Source organism: Lepidochelys olivacea (genome assembly GCF_965140295.1).
Source record: "Lepidochelys olivacea isolate rLepOli2 genome assembly, chromosome: 11".
Lineage (NCBI taxonomy): Eukaryota > Metazoa > Chordata > Testudines > Cheloniidae > Lepidochelys > Lepidochelys olivacea.
In genome coordinates, this window is record NC_140421.1 from 63,216,961 (window position 1) to 63,244,558 (window position 27,598).

The 27,598-nt window shown below is 41.7% G+C and overlaps 1 protein-coding gene across 6 annotated transcripts in view; it reads left to right on the plus strand.

Annotated features, from left to right (window-relative positions):
• Positions 1–27,598, plus strand: part of ADAM23 (ADAM metallopeptidase domain 23) — a 270,352-nt gene that overhangs the window by 200,249 nt on the left and 42,505 nt on the right. For 5 of the 6 annotated variants that reach the window (XR_014713559.1, XM_084643108.1, XM_084643111.1 and 2 more), the window contains exons 12-19: positions 2,640–2,724; positions 3,246–3,336; positions 5,067–5,115; positions 7,784–7,883; positions 17,856–17,927; positions 19,397–19,483; positions 21,243–21,323; positions 26,783–26,833. Coding sequence is in view for 5 of the 6 variants with exons in the window: in XM_084643108.1 (XP_084499234.1) it covers positions 2,640–2,724; positions 3,246–3,336; positions 5,067–5,115; positions 7,784–7,883; positions 17,856–17,927; positions 19,397–19,483; positions 21,243–21,323; positions 26,783–26,833 (616 nt within the window). In the remaining variant the exon portion in view is untranslated. The remainder of the gene's footprint in view (positions 1–2,639; positions 2,725–3,245; positions 3,337–5,066; positions 5,116–7,783; positions 7,884–17,855; positions 17,928–19,396; positions 19,484–21,242; positions 21,324–26,782; positions 26,834–27,598) is intronic. The other variant, XM_084643110.1, reaches the window with a different exon arrangement.

Here is a 27,598-nt window from a genome sequence, read left to right on the forward strand (position 1 = left end):
GAGTGCTTTAACCTCCCCTGACCTGCCTCTTCCCACGTGGCTCTGCCCCTGCCATTTCCTTCCCCTCGAGGCCCTGCCCCCATCCTCTCCTCTTCCTCCTCCCCCCATCACTCGCTACATTTCCCCTCCCGCCTAGGTCAGGAGGGACTAACCTGCGGGGCTGGGAGCTGCAGCCACCTGACGCAGGTAGGAGACGGCCCTGGCTGAGTAGGGGCTGGCGTGGGTGATGACTTGATGCCTACCCCACCCGTGGTAACTGGATTTTGTGTGTCCAGTCAGTAGATCTGACTGGACACTCGTGTCCCCTTTTCGACCAGACTTTTCAGTCGAAAACTGGGCATCTGGCCACCCTTAATGGGAGTGTTGTGTGTGCAAGGACTACAGGATTGTGGCTTTTTTATTCATGTGAAAAAAATCTTTCTTGTGGAATATGGTGCTATACCATGATTTCCATTTTTTTTGTGTTGATTTACTGTAATCACTGCAACAAGGTGGACACTAATTTGTTTTTCATCTATGATGTAATTATTCATAACAATCTCCTATTTATGAAGCATTTTTGTGTGCATTTTTTATAATTAGACGCTGTGCAGCTCAGTTTCAAGAATTTTATCTTAAAAATAGAATTACTTTTGTAATATTTATCATCGTAGTTCAATGTCCCACCTTTGCTTCAATGATTTTTCTCCTCCTTATAGAATGATTTGAGAGTTGCCAATTTTGGTTGGACTATTCCTGACGGTTTCATCACATACCATAATCTTTAATTAAAGATTAATCTTTAATTCCTGGAGACTCCAGAACAATCCTAAAGGGTTGACAACCCTACTTACGATATTTACAGCAATATGAAAAACAACTTAATAGAACATTAAGCCAGAGCTATTAGAGTTTCACAGTTTCCATTACTCTGCCTCCTTGTATTTATGAATTACAACAGAATATTCATGGCATGATTTTGTAAGATTTGTAATTGTACAAAATATTATTTACATGGACTTATAAAAGAAATTGCATCCTTTCTAAATATTATACTGTCACTTGCTGAATTGATATATTGTATCTATTAATTCTGTGTGGTCATGAAATAAAGACACTTGAAATTGTAAAGTATGTACACAAAAGAGGGTTGGGTTAGGGGTCCTGTGATGAGACACTCATCTGAATTTACTGACACTTGTGCAATTGAACTTTCAGATTACATTAATCTGTATTTATATAATATCCCTTAAAAGACAATTAAATGTGAAATATAATAGAAAAACTGATGGTAGCAGTGTAATTGGAACTGAAGGATGAGATTCCATAGGAGATGAAATAATGGCTACAGTCTGGTGCACAGAAGATATTGTGTTCTTCAGATTCATTTTTCCTTTGGAAATCTATCCAAGAACCAACAAGGGTTGGCCTTAGCTTGTGACTTCTGATAAGATCCCAGCTCATGGCAGTGTGACAGTAGGCTGCTTAATTTTTTTTTACTGTTGAAGTCATTGAGCAAGGTAACAGGAAAATGAATCATGCCCAGGTCTCCAATATAGTATTGTAGAGCATTAGCATTATGATTCAAGTCAAGGCATCAAGTGCTGTACTGTATATAAAATCATTCAAAATAAAATTTATTTACAAAAAAATCCATTACAAGTAGTTATTGTTGTTAGACAGTCAGCAAACCTGGAAAATCAAGTATATTCAAAGGGTCATCTGTCCAAGTACTAATCAGATCCAAAGATGTTTAATGTTACAAAATTTGACATTCCTGTTTGGATTAGCAAGATCTAGTTTTTCTTTTAAGAACATCTGATATATTTGCACTTTCTGATTTTTGTTTACAGGTTGAGGGTGGGGCTAAATCTAGAGAATAAGTGTCTCCATGTTGCAAGTTTCATCTAGTTCACTCTTTTGATGTGTTCCATTTTAAAAGTGAATCAGTTACCATTGAGAATTTGTCTCTAAATGAATAGATATTAAATGAATACTAATGCACACAACATATATTGTTATATGGGAATTTGATCTTTCAGATGACTGAATGGGTGTCCTATTGAACTTTACTGCATGAAATTTCTCATTCAACATCCTATGTATATTTTATTTACTGTATATGCTCGTTCATAAGCCGAATATTTTTGGTAAAAAAGTGACGCATCAAAGAGCGGGGGTCAGCTTATAAACGGGTCTACACCAAAATTTGATGATTTTAAACTCTGTGAAATCATTGAATTGAATATCTAATACATTGTCGTTTTGTTTACCTGGAGTGTCTGCAGTCATGGAGTCCCTCAGCTCCCTGTGGCCGCGGTTTGCCGTTCCCAGGCAACGGGAGCTGCGGGAAGTGGTGCGCCACTTCCTGCAGCTCCCATTGGCTGGGAACGGCGAACCGCGGCCACAAGGAGCTGAGGGCTTCGTGCCTGTGAACGCTCCAGGTAAACAAAACATCCCGATCAGCCAGTGGCTTCCCCTGACGGGCCGTTAGCCAAAGTTTGCCACCCCTGAAATATAGGGTCGGCTTATGAAAAGATGATACAGTTTTTACTATTTTTACCTATCCATCTTGGGGGGTCAGCTTATAAATGAATAGGCTAATGAACGAGTATATATGGTAATTTTTTTATTTTATTTTATTTATTTATGTTCTTAAGGAATGTGACATTCCACTACAAGAGAAGTAGCTTGAGTTACTTTGGAGGGGTTTGTTCCGTGACCAGAGGAGTTGGAGTGAATGAGGTAACCCTTTCTATTAAAATGTTTTAAATGTACAATTTCCTCTTTATGAATTCACCATTCCTTATATTTGGCACTTTGTTTTAGCCTCTGACTATACCACCAAAAATGCAACAACACTGTTGAAAATCCATTGTAATTACATGGATCTAGCTATACTGCCCAAAACCTTTGCTTTCTACATACTGCGCTAAATTTTTCTCTTAGTTAGCCAGTGGGTTCCACCAGCGTAACTGGGAGGAGAATTTGGCCCAATATGTGTATCACGCTAATTAGTTTGCTTTGAAAAATTTGTATTTTCATTGTGAAAGGTACTGAGTGGACCAGACTGACTGCTTGGTAAAGGCAGGTACCAGCTCCTCTGGTCTTTGTTTCTTTGGTGTGTGCATGCAGTCACACATGGGTTTGATAAAATTTCTATATATGATACTGAATTAGTAGTAAACCAGAATGAAGTGTTGCAGTATAATTTGTAGTAACTAACGGTGTACTATCTTTACTGTTATACTCCCCTCTAAAAACAGTATGCCCTCCCATTGGCTATGGCACAGGAATTATCACAAAGTTTGGCTCAGAACCTGGGAATACAGTGGGAGCCAGCAACCAGAAAACCGAGTATGTACTGTCATTGTGCACTGACTTTCTTCTATCCTCCTCTTTTGCTGAACATACAAGCTTTTTGTAAAGGGTATGGTTACATACAAATGTACATCGACATAACTGTAAATAACATACAGCCATTGATTTTGTTATACGCTGGAGAATTACAATAAGAACCAAAACTTGATTTTAGCCAAATCAAGGCCAAATAAACCACGACCCGGTTGTGCACTCATTTTACAGTCCTCAGTCTCTGACTTCAGTGACACTTTTGTCTGAGTGAAAGGATCAGATTCATAATTGATGTGTACAGTGGTGTAACTTAGAACTGTTATGCTAACTTAGACCTCCGCTCCCCTTGCACTCAGACTCCCTTACCTATAACTTAAGTAGAATAGATGTAATTAAGTCACATGGAATCTATGTGCAAAGGAGTCTAACTTAAACTCCAAGAAGTGCAAGAAAATATAAATTAATGTTGGACGATGGTAGTTTAACTCACATCTTTTTTTACATCTTCTGCTCCATGGCAGGTGAATTAGCCCAGCTTAAACACTACAGCACATGAGTAGAGTGGGTGTAAGTACTTCTGGGGAGCCTGATCCAAAGCCCATTGACTTCCATTTGGAGTTTTTTCCATTGGCTTCAGTGGGCTTTGGATTTGGCTCTGAGTATCTAACTTTCATCACCTTAAGTATCACTTCTGAATTTGACCCAAGGAGTCCAGGATGAGGCCGCAATTTTGAATATGTCAGACATGCTTGTCCAAGTTTTTCTCATCCAAGACAAAATATTTGTCAAAGCAGTATTCCTTTCACTATTATGTGGTCACGATTAATTAGCAGTTACCATACCATTTATCTGAGATACAGCATTATTTCCTTTTACTTAGCACAGTTATTTCCTATTCTATCTCCAGTACTGTTGTGTGATAACTGTTGATATATGTTGTGTACTGGAGATGTCATCAAATCCTTCAAAAAGCAGTAGAATCTAGTCAGGAAAACCTTTCCTCTCATTGTTGGGCTGGGTTAATACTCTTTTTTTTTTTTAAAGGAAAAATAAGAAATTGTATCCTTGTTTTAGGTATGTCTTGCAGAGAGTAACAAGTAAATTGAGTCTCAACGTCATTTTTGAAAGTGGTGGTAGAAGTACAAGCATTAGTAGCATTACCCAGCAAGCAGATGTAATAGCCTAACAATGGAAAAGTGATCAAGGTATAAATAACATGGCTAGAAAAGAAGCAAATTCTACCAAATGACATGTGGTTATTCTCTGTTCAGAAATACTGAATGTTTGCAGAGGTATCCAGAATAGAGTATTTTTTTAACAGATTCTTGTCCGCACTATATAATTCTTGTTTTACAGATTGTAAGACATTTTTACTTTGATTAACATTACTCCTGTATTTTTAATTAACAAATAAGTTATTGTTGACTTAGATGATGTAGCTAGTATAAACCCCTTTCATTCAACCACTTTCTGCTCTATATGCAAAGAACATAAGTTGATTGATAGATTGGGATGTTGTTGTTAATAATTCAAAGCAGATGGAACAAAAATCTGTCTGTCATATGCACAAGAACATTCCAGTTTTAAGGCTACATTCTGATATGATAAACAGCCATCTGACCGCAATATATACTAATTAAAACCTTCTTTATATATAAAGTTTTATTTTTGCTGCCAGTATATTTATAACAAATTTCCTTCTTTCTTTTGTATGTTTGGTTTTGTCTGAGAAGAATGTGACTGCATAGAATCCTGGGGTGGCTGCATCATGGAGGAAACAGGGTATGCTGTAAAATCAGTAACTGAGGGCTTTGGAGATGAGATCAGAGTGCACAGTGTGATATAAGTATTTATTTGTTGAGCATCATAAATCTGTTTCAGCACTAGATGAAAAGCTAGTACATTAGCAGTGGGGACAAACATTTGTGCTGAACAACTCAAACATACAGAAATTAAGGAACATAACATTGACTCGTAACATGGGATGTTTTGATTCTAATTTATATTTTTAGAGTGGAGTTCATGGGGGAGCTCATAGGGCTTTCTGCCTCCCCTTGCTCAGTGTCTCTATAAGAGAAGAGATACCAAATCTCTAGTTTTGAGAGAACAGGCAGCACTAATGCCTGCTGTGTAGAATGACAAAATGGAAGGGAACAAAGACTGAATGTTGCAAAACCACATTTCATAGCTGAGCTACTTCAACCCAAACTTTCTGAAGAGAAAAAATCTGAGAATTTGTACTGACTGTTTTGGTATGTCCAGTTTTTTATTCTTAGTTTTCCAGACAGTAGTTAAAATTATCTTCATATATCTCTTCCATACCAAAAGGATGCCAACATTTTTGTAAATGTTTAAAATTGTATATAGGAACCACTGTACCCACTACTGAAGTGCAGTCACTTTTGGAATGGAACAAAATAGGTATTTAACAAAACACAATAATACTACACAATAGTTTAGGATAAGTAGTAAGAAAATAACTTTTCCAATTGAAACTGCAGTGAAAATTTAGGTAAGCAGAATGTATAATCCAAACTGGAGTTTTGCCAGGATGCTAATATCTGTACTATAATAGGGTGGTCTTTCCCTTTAAGGGCCAGCGGCCAATCATCCTTGTTCACTAATCAGATGCAGCTGAAAATGGAACAGGAGTTCCCTATAAAGAGCTGCAGGAAACTGGGGGTTGATTGAGAAAGGGGCTAACTACAGAGAGAAGCTGCAGGCTCCCCCAGTAGTTGCTGGGGAAGGGAGACTCTAGATGTAGATGGGAAGTCCTGGGAGTTGTGGCTGGGTAGAAAGTCCCAGCTGGAAGGTTAGTTTGTTGGTTGGATAATAAATGAAACCAGGATGTAAGGGCAAAATACTGATTTGGGCATGGCTGATAATTCCCCAGACTGGTGAAGAAAGTTACCAGCTTAGACCTACATCTGTGAAAAATGGCATACAGTGGTAAATGACTACAATGAAATATAATGCCTGAAGTTTATGGGTTGGCTTGGGACATTTTATTGGAACTTTTTCAACCCAAGTCTTGATGGTTTTTCTAAAAAAGAATAATCACTTTGTGTCTTACCATACTATTTTAAATAGAGTGAACCCTAAACTGTGCAGTCTGCTTTGGCCTCTCTTTTAGCTCAGAGGCTCATGTTATCCATGCAGCAAACAGTAGAAGTCCAGCACTTGAAGTAACAGACATCTTAGATAAATTCAATTGGACAATCTTCTTTAATTTTTAGTTTGTCACTTCAAATGCACTTTACAACATACGATTTCAAACTCAAAACATTATTTTTGCACACATTTGTTTCGGGGGTGTTCTAAATATTGTTATTGACTCTTGAAATTGTACTGTTATTTTTTTCATTTTGAGTCAGCACTGGCACCAGATCCCACCTTCTATTTTTTTTTTTTTTATAGTGGCAACAGCACCAGATACCTATGGTTTTGCTCTCAAGATGGAGGGTGGTTTTTTTTCAATTTCTAGCTAAATGATTGGTGAGTGTTAGTAAAATCTGAGAGGGAAGCATATCTGGGTATGAGCAGGGTTTCCTCCTTCATGGAACAGGCCTGCCTAATTCTTTTTTTCTAAAATGGAGCTCAGGAGCTGCCAGGTTTTGTTAAATTCTCCTTTTCTAATCAACTGTTTGTGAAACTGGGGCCTAAGGTCTCATCTTTGATCCTGGTAGACTCTTCTGTCACAGCCTAAGCATGCCTTGTAGATGCTAGATCCTACAGCTACTATACTACAGAGTGAGCATAGTTTCTTCAGCTTTGACTACTCAGCCACTGGTCACTTTGATACGAGCTGTCTGGCTCATCTATCCTTCCTCCCAGATTTGAAGTTGTCTAGCACCTATTTAGTGAAGCATAAAAATATCCAATAGGATTCCCCCCGGATCTTTGAGTTGTGTGTTGGACAAAAGGAACACCAACTTTTTGCAGTGGAGATACCTTTTTGTGTTAAAAATTAATCCAGAGTCACTGATCTTCAACAGAGAAGGCTATCTTAAACAATCAGCAAGAAATGAGAAAGGGATGCAATCCATCCAGGAGCTGAAGTGAAAAATCAGTCAGCCTCCAAATATATGGTACCACCACATTGGATTCTTTTAGTGAGAAGGAACATGGTAACTATTCAGTTGGCATAGAGAATGTTAAATTATTAAGAAGATTATAGAGACGCTGTTGCATCCTTGCTATGGATTCATATAGTAAAGAGAGAAATGTAATTTTAAAAAAATACAAAACAGTGTTAAAATGCTTGATTTTTTTTTTGTTTTGTTTTTCAAAACATGAAGGACTCCCACTGAGCTGCTGTCATTGCTCTGACGGTTGTATATCTCTCTTGTAGCAAAAAAAAATTAGAGCAGCTCAAAGGAGGGTTATAATTTTCATCTCTAGTAACTGGGTTCAGTGTGGTATTTACTCAATTGATTCTTTGTCATTTTAGGGTTTACCACTCCAGAAAATTTTCAAGATGCAGCATTGCAGAATACAAAGAATTTTTACTCAGAGGGGGAGGTGCCTGTCTTTTCAACAGGCCAACAAAGGTAATTTCACTTAGAGGATGAAGCCACTGTCAGGACATCCGTTGACTATCAGACACTGCAGCGAAGATTAAATGGTTTCATTGAACCTTCTTTTCCCTCAAAAGCTTTATTCAAATTTCATTGGGCTATTACAGATTTTTCTGGTTTTTACTTGTAGCTTTATGGGTCTTCTTCCTCATTAGCAGTCATTTCAGTTAATAAGGATTATTCTTCTTTGAGTGCTTGCTCATGTCGATTCCATTCTAGGTGCATGAGCGCCCACGTGCACAGTCGTCAGAGATTTTTGCCTTAGCGGTATCCGTAAGGTCGGCTGTAGCACCCCCTTGAGTGCCGTGTTCATGCGTTGGTATATTAGGTGCTGCCGACCCTATGCCCTCTCAGTTCCTTCTTACCGCCCGTGATGGTTGGTCAGAGCGCCTTGTCTTACATTGCAAGATCGTTAGTGGTTCTTACAGTCCATTGTTCTGTCTCCTTTGTTGTTAGTTGATCAGTACTTAGCTAGACCTATATGTTAAGTGTTAGAGTAGTAGTTTAGGAGTTAGAGCCCTGGTTGGGACTTCGCCTCAGAGCGGGGCATGTCCCATTCCCCAGCCTTTAAGCCATGTTCATTATGCAGCTGACCGATGCCCATTAGTGACACCCCCCCCCATGAAAGCTGTTTAAAGAGTTTGGGGGAGTCCCACAGAAAGGATAAGTGCAGGATCTGCAAAATGTTGGCCCTCAAACTCAGAAGGAGCAGGATATCTGTTTGAGGGCCCTCCTCACGGAGGCTGCTCTTCGTCTTCCCTTGGAGCCTTCTCGATCTGACTCCATGCTTGGCGTCAGCGCCACCGGCAACGGAATCCACCTGGCATTGTTCCCCCTCCCCAGCGCCTAAGAAGCAGTTGAAGTCTATGGGTTTGCCAGGCACCGCAGAAGAAGGGGGCTTCAGGCAAAGGACCTGTGTCAGACTACGTGCCTGCCCCAGAGCTTCTTGGCAGTACCGCTGCGGTTGGACCCTTAGTCCAGCCAGGGACCCGACTCCTGGGAGCAGCAGAGGATCCCGGCCCCTAGTAGGATCATCTGTGCCCGAAGTGAGCCTGGGGGCCAAAGAGCAAGTAGGCTCTTTTCTGAGCTCTTTTCAATGCACAGCTCCACAGCCTTAAAGATTCCCATGTCACCCTCCATTCTGTGGGCCTACACACCACTCTGCAGGCTAGAAAGCCGTTCAGTCCCCCTCCGCCTCCATCAAGGTCCTGGTGTGTCCCTCAGTCCAGCTCCTACAGGAAGAAGGACAGAGACAAAGAATTTAAACGGTGTCACACTTTGTCTTCCCATTCCTCTGTCCAGCCTGATTCTTCCAGAGGCCAAGGAAACTAGAAATGGGTGTTTTAAGGATTCGCCTGAGGACAGCACCCCAGTCACTTCCCAGGATCCACCACCCAGCTCTTTCCTCAACTGCCTGTGCCCCTTCTGGTTGGCCTGATTGCAGCTGACCTCAGACCATTGGGTACTCGACATAATATCTTCGGGCTACACCCTGCAGTTCATGGCCGTCCCCCCCCTTCCCCATCCCTCTTCAGGATAAAGTATTTGGCACGAGCGGATCACTGTGGTTGGATCACTGTGGTTGATCCTGGATTACCTTCTGCATCTCAAGCGCCAAGGCCTGTCCCTTTCATCTATCAAGGTCCATTTGGCCACTATTTCGGTCTTCTGTCTGCTGCTTGAGGGTAGGTCGGTTTTTACCCAAGACATGACTGTCAGGTTCCTCAAGTGCCTCTAACTGCATGTCAGGGTCCCTGTTCTGCCATGGGACCTGAATCTTGTGCTGTCACAGCTCACGGGACCCCCCTTAAGTCTCTGGATTCCTGCTTTTTCCTTCTCCTGTTCTGGAAGGTCGTGTTCCTAGTTGCGATAACATCCGCCTGCTGGGTCTCCGAGATTAGGGCACTTACCTTGGAACCGCCCTATATGGTCTTCTATAAAGACAAGGAACAGCTGCGGCCATACCCAGGTTCCTGCCCCAGATGATCTCACAGTTTCATATGGGCCAGGACATTTACTTACCTGCCTTTTTTCCCAAGCCACATAAGTAAGTGGAGGAACATAGATTGCATTTCCCAGACGTCAGGAGGATGCTAGCCTCCTACATTGAAAGGACCAAGCCATTCCGCAAGTTGATGCAATTGTTTGTCATGGTGGCCGACAGGATGAAAGGTTGTCCAGTGTCTGCTCAAAGAATTTCTTCTTGGATCACTGCCTGCATATGCTGCTTGTTGCGATCAGGCAAAGGTGCCACCTCCAGCGATAGTAACCTCCCATTCAACCAGGGTGCAAGATTCCTTGGCAGCTTTCCTAGCTCACATGCCTACCTGGGACATCTGTAGGGTGGTCACCTGGTCATCTATCCCCATGTTCACGTCCCATTACATACTTATCCAGCAGACCTGCAATGATGCTGGCTTCGGTAGAGCAGTAGTGCAAGTCGCTAAGCTGTGAACCCTGAGCTCACCTACGAGCATACTGCTTGTGAGTCACCTAGAATGGAATCGACATGAGCAAGCACTCGAAGAAAAAACAGTTACCTACCTTTTCGTAACTGTTCTTTGAGATGTGTTGCTCATGTCCATTCCATTACCCACTCTCCTACCCCTCTGTCGGAGTTGCCGGCAAGAAGGAACTGAGAGGGTGTAGGGTCGGCAGTGCCTAATATACCCATGCATGAGTGTGGCTCTCAGGAGGGCACTACAGCCGAACCTACGGTTACTGCTAAGGCAAAAATCTCTGATGACTGTGCACACAGGCACGCACACACCTAGCATGGAACGGACGTGAGCAACACATCTTGAAGAACAACAGTTACAAAAAGATAGATAAATTTCCCTAAAAAATGGTTAAAACTTGTCTTCAGTGAGTTCTTCATGCTCAGATAATAATTTAGGCCCTAATGTAATCCTCATAAGTAGATAGTTGTGTCCATTTGGAGCCTCATTCAACAGTAGTGCCCTATCCTTTTAAGCCAAAAATCGTATAAAACAAACCCAGGTGTAGACACACGGGTAGTTAGTGCTCCATGTCCAGTCAATCCTCTGTGCCTTTTGCTGTTGGGAAGGATGCCCATTATTGCATTATGAACTGGACAGAAATCAATAACTTGCGTCACATAGGCCATTAACAACTTTTGGTCGCTACCAACGTAGATTGGGTTTGAATTGGCAACATAGAGTTATAAAGTTGTGTAGTCTTCTTCGAATGCTGGTCCTTCTGTTTATTCCACACGTGAGTATATGCATGCACTCCATGTGCCTGAGACTGGAGATTTGTAGCAAATAGTGTCCATTTGCAGTTGCTCTCCTCGTGCTTCAAACCGAGGGCAGAAAGGGCAGTGTGGCCTGCTCCCTGTGTCAGACCTGTGGGTGCTCAGGGTGCTGAGCTTCAGTCCCGCGAGGGTGCCAAGGCTTGGGGCACCTAACTTCAGCTCTGCTGGGAGTGCCAGGGCACCAAGCTTCTGCCCTGCGGCTCCGCTCCCAGTTTCAGCCCCGCAAGGGCCTCACAGCCGCAGGGCCTCACAGCCCCCTTAAACCGCCTGGCAGATCCCAGTTGAAAACAGCTGCCATCAAGGACTTGCCCTTTGAGTTTAATCTCTTCAGTGAGGAGCCTGACATGTCATTACACTCGCTTAAGGGCTCTAGGATGATTCTCTGCTCCCTGGGTATTTACACCCCAACCCCGAAGAGAAAACACCACAAAAAGGCTGAGACCACCGCCCTTACAAACCACCACGTAGAGGGTTCAAAGACACGACCGGCGTCTTTTATAAACAATAAAGAATCAGCAAAGAATTAAACCAATTAGAAAAACACCAAAACTGTTTGTTGCAATAGCAGAGCGACCAGGAGGACAAGCGTTATCAGTCCAGAGATTCTGTAAGTGGATCTCTGGAAACATCATTCTATTGTTGGCACGTATTCCTCTCCTGGACAGGTTGAGGGCCCATTCTACAAGAGAGCATGAACAACCACAATGATATCTCTTTGAGAAGTACTAATACTGAATGTTCGTAAGGCGTCTGCTTGGAGCCCTATCCACACCTTTAATGAAACATGTGCCCTAGTCTAGATCACTTCAGCAGGTGCAGCTTTGGAGACAGCAGCATTACAGACATCTATACCAACTGCATTCTCGCACCTTCTGCCTGTCTGAATACTGCTTACCAATCTCCCACATGTGGAATATGCGTAGGGATCAGCACTCGAAGAAATGGAGGTTACTTACTTGAAACTGGAGGTTCTTGGAGATGTGTGGTTCTTCTCTATATTCCACTACCCGCCCCTCCTTCCTTCTGTGTTGGAGCCCATCTGATTCCAGGTAAGAGAAGGCATCGCTCCACGCTGCCCTTTATGCCCTCGGTTTGGAGCATGAGGAGAACAACTTCACCTACGTAGACCAACAGACACTACTTACTACAAATCTCCAGTCTCGGGTGCATGGAGCACACGTGTACCAATGTGTGGAATACAGATAGGGACCACACATTTCAAAGTTCCAGTTACAGGTAAGTAACCTACATTTCTTTTATCAATCTTCTTATCCATCCAGTCTCCTTTTGCCCTTTTACAACTCAACAAAGCAACAATTATTTTCTGACAGACAACAGTAGTTTCCCACCCTGTTAAACCCAAAGTAGGGTAAAAACAATCCATATTTCCTTTGTAAAACTAATTGAGACTGTAGTCTGGCATTTTACCAAGTTGTCAGCCTTGGCGATTTTAATCCCAAATGAGACTAAATGCTATCTATCTCATTGTGTATACTTCTCCCTGATCTCCATTAATTGAAAAGATTTGATTTTATTGTTGCATAGACATTTGCTTTTCCCAAGTTACAGAAAACAAAACAAAACCCAAAACCTTTATATTTTACATCTTTAGCAGCCTTCGCATATAGATGACTGTAAAATTGAATGAATATGGAGACAAAAAAAAAAAGCACGTCATGGTGATTGTGATCATAGTAAGATTATGGTTGACTAATGGATGAACATGAGTAAATCTTCAGTTGATTGAAGATGGAGACCAAAATCCCTCTTACTCCAGTGAAAATGTTCCCTGGAGAATGGCTGAAGCACATTTGTGGAGATGATTGTATAATGGAAAACTGATTCTCAGGTTCAGAGCAAGAGCAGAAGATCTTGCAGTCAGTACAGCAATACTGATGACTTGTAGGGGGAAAAGTGATCTTTTAATTTTCATATTTTTACAGAGAAGAATAGTTATTCTAAATCATGCTTACATTTTATTAGTGAAGGACTGTGTGTAAGGCAGTTCAGTGTTCATTCAGCCTCTAATGCTGGAAACTATAGCCCCTTTCAATTAGCTAAATAGTTTCTGTAAAAGAGAAAAATGTGTTTGAATCTTTCATCAGAGCAATATTTTAAAATTGTCCATCTCTTTTTCCCCAAAAAAGTATCCGAAGAAGAGTTCAGTGAAATGTCATATTATGTTTGTTACATTTAGCAAAACAACAGGCAAACAGGTACCTGGATGTACCTCGGACATTCAGTAGCATTCTAGTGATTGATATATCCCTGTTAACGTCATATCTCTTGTTATTGTTATGGTTTTTATAATATAACTATTACAAAATGTCAAAAGTAGGAAATGCTTTTGAAAAATAATTACTTTGTAAAATGGCAGAGCTGTAAAAATCATCATAGCTTCTGCTAAAAAAAATTACTATGTTTTGAGAGCTAGCGTAGCAATTTGTGTCTTGTACAGGTTTAATGAAGTGACTTTACTGCACTCAAAGGATGGAGATATATTCTAGAGGTCAACAAAAAATCATTGAGAAATGAAAAATTGGACAAGAGGAATTTTAAAGTGACCCTGAATGATTAAGTTGATTTATATGACTCCTGAATCACTGACATTTGTAAAACTCAGCAGTAAGGAAACCTGCAGATGTGTTGTTGTCTTGCATCTACCAGTGGGTGTTGCAATAGATGTAACAGCAAGGGGGGGTTAAGAGATGGAAATGGGGAAAAATTAGGAACTGACAAATGCAGCAATTAAATATAATAGTTTACAAATAAGTTACACAAAATGAAAATCAAAACTGTTAATGACCACTGTGGTGGCTCAGTGGGTCGTGGGATATACTGCCCCTCAGGAGATTTGAATCTAAGACCATCCTCAGGATACTAGTATCCTCAATTAGGGGAGGCTGAGTGGTGTTTTAATTTGGTATGATGGGCACATTATTAAAACCCAGGCTCAGATATCTGCTGTTGCTTACCATTGAAACAGAAAACAAAATATAACTTCCATAATTATCGAAGAGCTGATTTATCTATTGTTTTTTAATCATGGGACTTATTCTGTTTGCAGAATGAAGAGTAAATAGCCAGTGTAGATTACTATTTCTTTGGATCCTGGGAATAGCTATTTAGCAATATTTATTCATATTGATTTGTCTCATCATATGTTAACTGCTGAATAACACACACAGAACATCCTTTGCTTGTGGGATGTTCCTTGATTGCTATTTTCCTATTCATGAGTAAAATCAATAAACTGTAATAGACCCCATCTTCCACTAGGGTTGCCAATTTTCTAATTGCACAAAACCAAACACCCTTGCCCTGCCACCCTTGCCTGCCCCTCCTGCAAGGTCCTGCCATGCCCTGTCTCTGAGGCTCTGCCCCTGCTCACTTTATCCCCCCCATCCTCTGGTGCACGCTCATTTTCACTGGGCTGGGGCAGGGGGTTGGGGTGCGGGAGGGGGTGAGGGTGTCAGCTGGAGGTGGGTGAGGGGGCTCCTGGGTGAGGCAGGTGGTTGGGGTGTGGGAGGGAGTATGGGCTCTGGACTGGGGGTGTGGGCTCTGGTGTGGGGCCAGAAATGAGGGGTTCAGGGTGAGGGAGGGGGATCCAGGCTGGGGCAGGGGGTTGGAGTGCAGGGCGGGGGGTGAGGGCTCCGGCTGAGGGTGTGGGCTCTGGGTGGGGCTATTAATGAGGGGTTTGGGATGCAGGATCGAGCTCCAGGCCGGGGCTGAGGGGTTCAAATTGTGGAAGGGGGTTCAGAGCTGGGGCAAGAGGTTGAGGTGCAAGAGGGGGTTTGGGGTGCAGGCTGTGGGAGGGAGTTTGGGTGCAGAAGAGGGCTAAGGGCTGGGGCAGGGGATTGGGGTGTGGGAGGGTTTTTGGGGTGCAGGCTCCAGGCAATGCTCCCCACAGGTGGCTCCCCACAAGCAGCAACATGGTTCTCAACTCTTAGGCAGAGGTGCAGCCAGGCTGCTCTGCATGCTGCCTCAGTCTGCAGGCACCACCCCCGCAGCTCCCATTGGCCAAGAACCATGGCCAATGGGAGCTGTGGAGCCAGCGCTCGGGGCAGCGTGCAGAGCCCCCATGTCCGCCCCTACACCTAGGATCCAGAGGGACATGTCGTCGCTTCCAGGGAGCCATGTGGAGCCAGGTAGGGAGCCTGCCAGCCCCGCGCCAACTGGACTTTTAACTGCCTGACTGGAGCTGCCAGGGTCCCTTTTCGACCAGGCATTCTGGTTGAAAACTGGACCACCTGGCAACCCTATCTTCCACGCTTATCTTCATTGGCAAATATACTGTCTAGGTGTGTCACAACCCTGATCAAACTTCCCCTTCTGGACACTCACCAGGCTGCTGTGTTGGGTCACATCACTGGACATCTGTGCTTTTAAGATTTCCTGAGGCTGAGAAGAGTCCAGACACTGCCTATGGTTCTGAATTTGTAGGAGCACTCTTAGGATGCAGATCTTCCATCTAGTACCACCTTCTGGCTAAGCTGAGACCCTGCAGTCCAACTGCCTACACCCTGAGACTAGTGTTGGTTACCCCAGACTCCCCATTTGCAGATGCTCACCCTTTCCAAGACCGCCAGCCTTGTGGGCACTCTGGTTACAGTTTACCTCTTCAGGAACATATGATAATTGAAGCAGACAGACACAGACTTTGTAAAGAGGATTTCTAAAAACAATTTGTCTTTACTTAAACAGCACAAGAGAGACAGAATCTAGGCAAAATAAGAAACACCTGCATGTGAAACTTTGCCTCAGTTTCCTCGCCACTCTAAGGTATCCAGGATCCCCTATATAAACATGGGTTCTCCTTCGAAACAAAGTCTCATCTGCCTCTGTAGCCAGCTTCCTTCAGCCTGGGCTGGTCCCACAGTCAAAAAGATCCCCTTTCCTGTGAAATCATGACCTTTTATTCTTCTTTCCTACCCCAAGCATATTTCGTTTCTGTGAGGCCTTGTGTTTCTGTGTTATTAAATGCTAGTACTAGAACCTGGTTTCTTTGTTTACCATTCTGGAGAAATTCCACTGCTCCAAACCGTAGCACTCTGTAGTGAAAACCGGTTTTCTCCAACTTATCTAGGATACAGTTATATCTGGGCAAGCTCTACTGAAGGGCTGATAACGATTGTCCTAGTTAAGAGACAGACATGCAGGTACCATTCCTTTCTCTTTAACACAAGGAGGATGAGGCAAGGACATAGTACAGATCCTCATAAGGCTTAAACACACAGCGACTTCATAATATCATAAGTATCATAAGATTTGGTCATGGAGGTTGTGGAAGTAACGGACTCCATGACTTCCGCAGACCTCCGAAGGGTGCCCAGATAGCAAGTATGAAAAATAGGGACTGAGTGTGGGGGGTAATAGGCACCTGTATAAGTAAAAGCCCCAAATATCGGGACTGTCCCATTAAATTGGGACATCTTGAACACATGATTTATGAGGGGAGGCTGTGGGAACTGGGATTGTTTAGTCTGTGGAAGAGAAGAATGAGGAGGGATTTGATAGCTGCTTTCAACTACCTGAAAGGGGGTTCCAAAGAGGATGGATCTAGACTATTCTCAATGGTAACAGATGACAGAACGAGGAGTAATGGTCTCAAGTTGCAGTGGGGCAGGTTTAGGTTGGATATTAGGAAAAACTTTTTCACTAGGAGGGTGGTCAAACACTGGAATGTGTTACCTAGGGAGGTAGTGGAATCTCCTTTCTTAGAAGTTTTTAAGGTCAGGTTTGACAAAGCCCTGGCTGGGATGATTTAGTTGGGGTTTGTCCTGCTTTGAGCACGGGGTTGGACTAGATGACCTCCTGAGATCCCTTCCAACCCTGATATTCTATGATTCTATGATCTGGTCACCCTAGACCTCCGTGACTTCAGCCCACAGCGGCTGGGAGCTGCAGGGTACCCACACCTTCCAGAGTGGCAGGGGTCTTGGAACTCCCTAGTCTCCATGGGCATGGGGGTCCCCCTTGCTCCCCAGTCCCCACGGGTGGTGGGGGATACTGAGGAGCTCCCCAGACTCTGCTGCTGGCAAGGGACCCCTGAAGCTTCCCAGCCACCACTGGTGGGGGACCCCCGTCAGCTCCCCAGCCACCACCACCACCAGCAGTGGGGGAACCCCCAGAGCTCCCCAGCTTCCAGGGTTGGAGGGACCCTCCGGAGCTCCCCAGTCCTCACGGGCGGCGGGAGATCCCTGGAAGCTCCCCAGCCTGGGGAAGGGGAATCCCCCAGAGCTCCCCAGTGCCCGTGCAGTGGGGAATCTCCTGCAGCTCCACAGCCACTGCAGGCTGGGGTCCCTTCTAGCTCCCAGCCACAGCAGGGCAGGACTCTTTCCCTGGACTCTTTCTCTCCCCATTTTGTCATGGTTATTTTTAGTAAAAGTCAGTGCCAGGTCAAGGCCAGATTGTTCACAGCTGCTCCCCAATTAGCACAGGAAAGGATACAAGTAGCCCACACACCTTGTGCTCCTGAACAATTGGCCAGCTAGCTGCACAAGGGGCTGCATTGCTACTTGCACTCCCTGAGGAGTAGCTCTGGGTGTCCTCTCTCTGAAGTGGTGTCTTAGAAGCACTGTGATGAGGGTTTGTTCCTTAAAGGCATAGTTGAGTCAGTTGCTAGCTTCCATCATTTTTCACAATGGTTTTATTCTTTGTGTGTCTCTCAGTTGTTTGAAACTCCCGAATGTGGAAATGGATATGTAGAAGCAGGAGAAGAATGTGATTGTGGTTTCCGAATGGTAAGTTTAAAATGTTCCGTGTTAGTCTGTATTTGCAAAAAGAAAAGGAGTACTTGTGGCACCTTAGAGACTAACCAATTTATTTGAGCATAAGCTTTCGTGAGCTACAGCTCACCTCACGAAAGCTTATGCTCAAATAAATTGGTTAGTCTCTAAGGTGCCATAAGTACTCCTTTTCTTTTAAAATGTTCTTATGCACTGTTCTTGCAGCCCCTGCTCACATTAATGTATTGAGCAAAAGTTTTATATGGATGTTAAAAATGGAAAAAGAAAGAATTTTGTATTGAATTTATGCTGCCTGTCTTATGGGACAACTTTGATCAGAGAATTGTATTAGTCAACTTTCTGTAAAAGGGAAGAATATGTTCCCTAACGAGAAAATATTTGTTTCTGCTACACTGTGTTATGCTCAATCTTACAAATACAGAAAAAACCTGTTGCCTTTCCTATTTTCCCACCCCACTCCACCCCACACTTGCCTCAGGAAAGTGCCTCTTAAAGGTAGTGTGGAACTGGCTGAACCCTGTGAGCAGCGGGGACCATGATGATGGGGCCTGGGTAAAACAACATTACACCATGTATAAGTGTGCAAGGAAAGAGGAACAATAAGCTAGAGCAGGGCAGAGTGGCATGCAGCTCCAGACAGAAGAGAGAACTCCTCCTCCTTGCCTCTTATCTCACCTTGTTCTGGGTATGGACGTAGATATGGAGGAATTTTGGCTCTGGCCCTGAGACAGAGAAATTATGAAAGAGAGGGAAAGAAGGGAGTTATATAAAGATCAAGCTGACATAGAATAAAGGGGTTGGTAGGGTTCCCACTTGAGCTTGGTAATTATACTTCAAGGTCTCTGTTCATTCTCACTTGTAGTGAACTCTCTCTCTTAGTGCTTCAGGAACAGAACATGTTCCCAAAGCTTTGTAATCTGGGGCTGCACACATGCACCCTCTATCTGTATTGAATGTTCAGTGCCTAAGACTATATTAGGTAGTGCAGCCTCAGTTCCTTCTCTTCCACTCCAAAGTGCATTCAGGGAGCCTTTAGCTTTGTCCAAGTCTGCACCTGCAGATCTTTATTTAGGCTCCTTTAGTTCTTTTGTAAATAATTGTATATATAGTTAGTTCTCTTAGGGGTTTTCCTTAGTGCGTGCAAACTGCCTCAATAGCTTACATTGGCATGGAGTCCATGATGGAACCTCATCCTCAGACAGGTTTGAGAAGATATGCACTGTCTCTCTTCATAGTCCCAAATCCAGGATTTGGTTGCTGCTATAGAATTCTTTACACTGGTCTCCCTGCTAGTTTGATGTTTAAATAGTGTAAAGGATTCTTTCATCTAGTTTATTTTCTAATCAATACAGGAGTGAATCCTTTCCCTGATCATGATATACAGGATGGTGTGTTTGGATGGTTGAGAAGGACAAAATGCCCAGAGTGGAAGATTCATAGATCACTTAATGTATTTTCTTTAGGAATGCTATGAAAACTGCTGTAAAAAGTGCTCTCTCTCTAATGGAGCTCACTGTAGTGATGGACCCTGCTGTAACACATCCTGTCTTGTGAGTCTTCTTATAGCATTTCTTTCTATTTTCTCTCTGTCTTCCCTAGAACTAATGTCTAACCTGATACAGGTCAAACACTGGGTGACAGTGGGGGAAAATAGGCCACATATACTGAATCAAAATGTTTTTAAGGAACATAACATGATTACTCACCTGCAGACAATGTGGCAGTAGATGGGGATTATGTGTATGTTGCTATTGTTAATGCACACAGTGTTATACCATACATCTGGATTTGATTAATTCCACCTCCACGACATCTATGACCAATCTTGGGAGTTAAAGATTTTAATCCAAATTTTCAAAATATTGTGCTGGTTTGGGTCACAAAACTTTCATTGACTTTGATATGGTTCATATATCTGAAACCTTGATCAATACTTTGAAAATGTTATTGAGATTAATGTTAAAACCAGATTACATTTATTTATCTATTTACTTATATGGTTGAAAGTAAATGAGTTATGGGTAGAGTGATTTTTAAGCTGCTTGGTGTTTTGGGTGCAATGATCTAATAGTATGTAAAGTTGTAATGTGCATTTCTCTTCTTCAGTGGCAAGTAATTGAATTTATACTTTTGGTAGCATTACTTGTCATCCAGCTGAAATCTCTGGAAGCCACACAGCATGATAAATATTAATAGTTGCTACAAAAGGTAGTGAAGGCTTTCTTCTCTGATATAGTTTGCCAATAGCAGATATTGAAGGGCATACTAAGCAGCCTCTCACTTGATTTTTCATTTTTAAATATTGTGATTTGTGGTCCAAAATTCTGGATTGCAAGTACTTTAGAAAAAAATAATTTAGATGCTGGTCTCATTGTGATAATATTGGGCCACACTCTGGTATCCTGTTATTTCATACACAGGATTTCAAATGAAGTCAGTGGGAGTCTTGTGCATAGCTTATGACAGGATATGGTGAATTATTAGTATATCTGGGAAATGTTATTAGAGACAGAGCAAAGATGAGAATTCCTAAAGGATGTGGCTTAAACTGTTCTATGAGAACTAGGTCTCTGAACATCACAGGATTATAACCTGCCTTTTGACTTGGGGCAGTAATTTCTCAGATAACTATCTAAATGTAATTAAAAGAAACAGGATGAGACTGGGTTGAGATATAGTATCTTTGTTGGTAAACATTAACAATATTTTTTTTACTGTCTCATGCTTCTGGGCTTTATTTTAGCCCCATTAAATTAAACATACACCTAATCTGTATAATGGAGAAGCAGATGTACTGTTGATAAACCAATGGATGGGTGGGTTGGTTGTTTTGTTTAAAGTCTCAATATTTTCTCAGCAGAAATAAATCTGTATGGTTTTTCCTGTACACATAGTGTCTTAATGGTATGAAAAATATTTCTAGCAGAGATGTATCACAAAAGAATACTTTTCAGATTACTGATGTGCACCACTTTCAGTTGAACCAGAAGCTAGCAGTGGGTTTTTTGCTGTTCCTAGATAATTCAGCATTTCTTGAATGTGTGTGTGTGTGTGTGTGTGTGTGTGTACACAAGTATTACAAAATGTAGGTTCCTGAGTTAGTCATACACTATTTCTGTACCAAAAGCTTCCTCTGGATATGTTTTGTTCTCTCTGTTATTCTGTGGGCAAGACTCAAAGGATGTTGATACTGAGACTCATTTGAAAATTGAGAAGTATGGCTTTGAAACATGAGCAATATTTCTAAACAAGAATCCAGAATATGCCATTATATAATCTCAGTTCTAATGAATGGTCTCTGTTTTCTAGTTTTTCCCACGAGGCTATGACTGTCGATATGCAGTGAATGAGTGTGATATTACAGAGTACTGTACTGGCGACTCTGGTCAGGTATGTATACCTAAGCGCTCTGCATACTCTATTCAATTTCATAATCTTTTTATCCCAGTTAAATATATTGAGTAACAAGCTGATACTACATTGGCTCAAAATGACCAGTTCCCTCATTAGCTGTAAATATTAAAAATGTATTTTGATTGAAGTGTCTTTGAAGAAGGTTTTTGTTCTAGTGATTAGCAAATGGCTGCTCTCAATTATTTAATAAACATAAACTCTGTTACAAAAAGAGAAAAGAAAACTCATAAAACAATGTGAAGAGTGAATGACACAAACCCCAGCAAAATATCTAAAACTGATAAACAGGTTATTGGCAATAAGCACTTATTATAGATGCAGTGTAGGTATACACATGTTAGCAGAAAGCAAAGCAATCCTTTAAGAAAAGAAAAAGGAAAGAAAACAAATATAGTATAAAATAAGGAAAGGAAAATAAAACCTGTTTATGTGCTGTGCTGAATGATTTGTTTCAGAACATTACTTATCAAAAGAAATAACGGCAGAGAGACTGTCTGCCTTTACTCAAACCCCATTGGGATTCCCTGGAGTTTAGTGAGGGCACAACTTAGCAAAAGTATCAAAGAAAAGATATGCATGTAAAGCTATATTTCATTCTACCCACAATGGAGCCTTGACATTTCATGTATTGACTCATCTCCTTAATTTCCATTAAGTACACGCAATAAGAGTAGAATTTAACATGGTACTTCAAGGTTTATCAGGCAATTAAAGCCATTAGCTGTTCATACCAGTATAGTCAGTATGCTGTTTGTGATTTTGGTGTGGGCTACTTAAACTGTACATGATTCAAAGGGAACCCTAGAGGCTTTGGCTATAGGAGTCTTGGCTGAAAACTAAAGAAAAGATGAAACTTTTATTCTTTACTGATTAATGTATTTATCTTAAGAGCAAGCATTACAATTTCTGTTTAACAAAGAGCCAGAATTTCTCTGTAGTGGAGAATGAAAGCTGTCCTATCCTAGAGCACTTCTAGATATGTAGATAGAACAGTGTGCTCAATTTCTTCTCCCTCTCTCCCCCCACACACTTGCAGTGAGCAACAAGAAAATAACAGAATAATGCCCTAGCCATCTGGCATTTACACTGGCTCCCAAAACAAGTAAGATTATATCTGGTCCTGCAGAATGCACAAGTGGAAAGGTATTGTAGGCTAATCAGATCCTTGCAGTTCCCTGAATACAAAGACTGCACAAGATTAGTGCTGTCAACAGTGGTATCTCCAGAGTTTGTGGGAAGGGAGTTGGGCAATGCCCACATCCCCATCTATCCCTCAGAGCTAATGAGTGCAGAGTAGAGCTGAAATACCAGCCGCCTCTTATCAGGTGGAAGAAGTTAGTTTCAAAGAAAGGGTAGGGGAAAGAGTTTTGATCAGAGACTGTGGTTCATGAGAAAACTCCCTCCCCCATGTTTGTTTCTCTCCCCCTCTATATAGACTCTGTGTCCTCCCCATTTCCGCCATGTTGTGTCTTTCTCCCATCCCATCCTTCATTGGTTCCTTGCTCGTGCTTCCTTTGTTTAACAAAAATAGCAGTATGAAAGTAACTAATATCCTCTCTGACAACTAGTCTTTTTAGTTGCACTTATACTCTGCTTCTTCTACCAGTCGTATTAGAGTAAGCAGCAACAGAAAACCAGCTTGAGAGTAGGTGGTTGGTGTTTGCATACTAAGGTAATGGGTGTTACAGAAAAACCTTAAAACCACCTTCCTATCCTCACTTAAGAGGACATAGCAGGAATATCATGATGTTCTTTGGCACTCCAAATGTGTGCACCAAACAAAGAAGGATCCAAATCCAATTTAAAATAATTTTAGATCCAGTTCTACCACACACACACACTTTGAATAGTATCTTACTCTGCAAGTAGGTCCATTGTTTCCAGTGGATGTACTTGCACAGTAACTCGTCATTATCCTCCTTGACCTATCAGCTGCCATTAATGCCATCCGCCACGCTCTTCTTGAAATCTGGTCATCTGTTGGCTTTCATGACTGTCCTCACATGGTTCTCCCACTGACTGTTAGATCACTCCTTTAGCGTCTAGTTCAGTGGGTCTGCCTCCCTCTCTCTCCCTCTTTCTGTGGGGGGATCCTCTGGTTTGCATCCTTGGCCCCCTCCTCTTCTCCCTATCCACCCTATCTCTGGGCAAACTTATCTGTAAACATGACTTTGACAACCATCTTTATGATAATGACGACTCAGAGTCTGCCTCTCTACTTTGGACCTCTTGCCCTACAATTAGATTAAAATCTTGGCCTGGCTTTCTCTTTGTGGGTATCCAGTCATCAGCTGAAACTACTGGCTGAAACAAAGCTTTTAACTTTTCTCTGAAGCCCTTTCCTTTCTCTGTCATTGTGGACTTTCACCTTGTCTCTTGGTTTCATTTTTCATTTGGGCCTCTTTCTCATTTGGCCCTGTTGCCTGTGGCCTCAAGTTAATTCAACATGCTATTCCTAAGATCATCTTCCTGGCTTGTCACTTGGACTCCTTTACCACCCTTTTTAAGTCCTTTTATTGGCTCCCCCTCTTCCATCACATCTAATATAAATTTCTTATCCTAACTTTCCACTGTTTAGTCATGCCCTGTCTATCCATCCTACTATCTCCTGCCTTCTCTTTCCCAGTGATTCCAGCCTTGATTGCCCTCTTGTCTGCTTTTCCCACAAGCACCTTTGCACTTTCTTCCCTGCCACCACCTTGCCTGGGAAAAGCTCCCAGTCAAAATCCTTAATCACCACATTATCCTTCTTCAAGCCCCTTCTCAAAGCTCACCCTGCCACAATGTATAAAGCAAACTGCCATTTGGCAATTGTGATTATTGCTAATATATGGCGAAGATTTGTGCACACATTGCTGGTCTGCACATGAAAATTAATCCAGAATAAGATAGGAAGTGAATTTAAAGTGGATTGACACTTCCAAAGCTTTAGAAGTGGATTAAGCTAATTTGGAATAAGGCATTCTTATTTCAGAATAAGAGTGTCCACACATCGAGTTAGTCAGGAATAGTTACCTCAGAATAATTTCCCATGTAGATAAGCCCTAAATCTGTATTAAAACATCCAGTTATTTTTTGTTACCCCATTCTCCTCCTAGTCTGCCTGTTTGTCTCATCCACCTATTATGCCTGTCTCTCAGACTAAGCTCTGCAGGATAGAGACTGTTAATTTGTATATTTTTGTATAATGATTTATTCAATGGGGCCCTGGCACAGTTGAGGCATGTAGGCACTGCCACGATATATATGTTAAACAATAATACTAATAAAGTAAGATACTATTTAATATGAGTCAGTGTGGCAGAATTGTGATCTAAGTTTATGGCAGCTGGTGTAAATGAAAAAAATAATCAAATAACATGAGAAAAAAGAGAGCCCTGAAAAATTAATCTAACAGCATAAATAGATTGATGGCCAAAAATAAAGCTCAAGCAAGAAGAATGCTGTCATAGTCCAACTAAGAAACTATGTGCATTTAGTAGCAGAAATGGTTAAAAATCCTGCACCTTTTAGAAAAGTTAAGTAAAAAAGGCAAATATGAACGATTAAACCAGTATGAGAAATAGAAGGAAAATGACATTTTAAAAAATGGACTCCCAAAATTTTCACCACAGACACTGAATAAATAGATACATCGTTAAAAGAGGTTAGTCAAAATGTAGCATCTGAGAAAAGTTAAATATGGACAAAACTGAAGCTTTGTTTCTTAAGAAAGTTATGAGCCATTCAGTTTTTGATGTTTGGAAGACATTGCTGAGTGCGCCTGCAAATATATAAATGGGTAATGTCATCCTCTTTATGCCCCAAATGTCACCTATTTTAAAATTGTTCTCCTTCAAGTGATTGTCCTTACGGCCGTCCCAGTGATGGTATGTATACACCTCATGTGAGGAAGAGCAGAACGCATGTCAGTGGAATGTGTATATAGACAGTCGTTCAACAGAGAAAGGAAAGTTAATTACTGTATACAGTAACTGGAGTTCTTTGAGATGTTTATCCATATGCATGTTCCACAATCTGCACTTCCAGCTTCTCTACATCAGAGTCCTCTTATATGGGATTCTGCAGTCAGAAGGAACCAAATGGCAGTGGGCATGCCTTGCCCTTATATGCTTTTGCAGAAAAGCATGAGGACTGCAGAGTGCACGCACGCCCTATGGGTACTGCTGGCCCTAAAGACTTGGATCTCCACTTCTTGAGGTGCATGCATAGCCTCAGCGAAATGTGCATATGGACAACACATTTTGAAGAAGTCCAGTTACTGTACAAATGTTCTCTACACCAGAAAAATCTTTTGTGCTATTTTTAACAAATCCACCATTCTGTTATCAAAAACATTAAAGAGGAAAAGCTATTTGCCCCTAGTTTTTAATTGATTATACAAAATTACTGTAACGTACTTTTTGTGGACACTTGTTGCTCTGTAGCAACTATATCTAACAAATACTTGCAAACAAAAAAATGAACTTCATGACAATTTAGTGCAGTGGTCCCCAACCTTTCTGTGGGAATAGCATCTTCCTATTTCCAGAAGACTGGGGCGGCAGCCAGACACCCTGCTGCTGAAATGCCGCCGAGAAGCAGCAACGCTTCTTGGCGGCATTTCGGCGGGTGGTTCTCGGGTGGCTGTGCTCAGCAGCGGCATTTCGGCAGTGCAGTGTCCTGTGGGCGCACACAACTGCCCCGGCAGGCGCCGTTGCACCTGTGGGCACCGTGTTGGGTACCCCTGATTTAGTGCATAGCCATTTCTGTTGATGTCTCCAACAATGTCATAAAATCAGTAAACAGAAAAACCAAAATAGGCAGTTAGATTTGGGCTAGTTGTCTTGTGACAATGCACAATCACTGCCAATACACAATCACTGCCAATTGGCAGATCCCAGGAGCTGGTCCCAGTAAGGGTTAAGTGTCTGTCTGGTTCTTTCTTTGTTTCATTCTGTTCCCTCTTGGTTTGAGTTTCACTGTCAAATAGCATTGTGATATTTCTTAAATGGCTGTGTGATGTGACTTGTGTAACCTTTGTCTTCCTTCCTCCCTGTTTCCATGTATTGTTCTCTCATTTCTGTAGGTAGAGTGTGAACTCTTTGGTGCATTTACTGTATCATTTTAATTTGTTTGTAAAGCACCTACCACATTTTGGATACTATATAAACATAATAAGCCTTCTCCATTCTTTTTTTTCTTTGAATTTTATACGCCACAATCATATATCCTATTAGTCTATTTTCTAATAAATATAAACCTAATTTTTCTGGCTTCTTACACAGTAATTATAACCCTTGGGGCCCTTTGTCATCTTTAGTGCTATCTTCTGTTGCACAGTTCCTCTGCATGTATTTTATGCCAACTATTTGTTTTTAAATAATTTATTGTTTATTGTCCTACAACTCCAAATGTTATAATTTGATCAAGAATTTTTATCTTTTGGTGTTCAGTGCCCATCAAATCTTCATAAACAAGATGGATATGCTTGTGATTCTAATCAGGTATGTAACATTTTTAAACCTTTGCAAATCAATAAATAATGAATCCAGTGTAAATTTTCATTTCTTAACTCACTTTTCTTCCTTATTTTTTCATACATTCAGTCGTCTCAGTTTATTCATCCTAAGGGTTTGTCAAACTTCATGCAGACAAACAGAGCACCTATTAAATTTGAGTCTATCATCCATCCCTCTCTCCCTGCAGTTCTTCAATGTTTTGTTCGGCCTTCTGGGGGCCATTGTGTAGACCTAGGGACTGATCTAGTCTCTCACTTTCTTGGCTAAAGTTGAGGCATATTACTTGTAGCAGTGTAAAAAAACTTGCACTGATGTTGCCTGTGCTGTCCATGCTCTGTTTTTAACATTGAGAATTTCAGTTTTACATGCAGTCAGTTTGGTCCTTTTCAGATCACTTTAAAAAAATTCAGCTTTCTCCACTGATTTTTATTTCTGGCCAGCAGGCAGTTTGCAGAAAATAGAAATACAAGATTGATGAGGATCAGTGGGCACCCAAATGTACAGGTTTATATTTTAATATAACTCTGCAGTGATTTACTGGTGTTAGTTCCATCAAAGTTAATAGAAATGAAGGGCCAATTCTTTCATTAGTTTGCATCTTATGCAGGCCTTTACACCTTGCAAAGTGGATGTATAATGCTGTCGCTAGTGTGGGTGATTTGGCAGCATTTTCAGTGCTCGGTGGCTAGTTTAAATGACAACATGAAGTGCAGTAGAGAATCAGGCCCTCAGCATATAAAGGTACTTTCC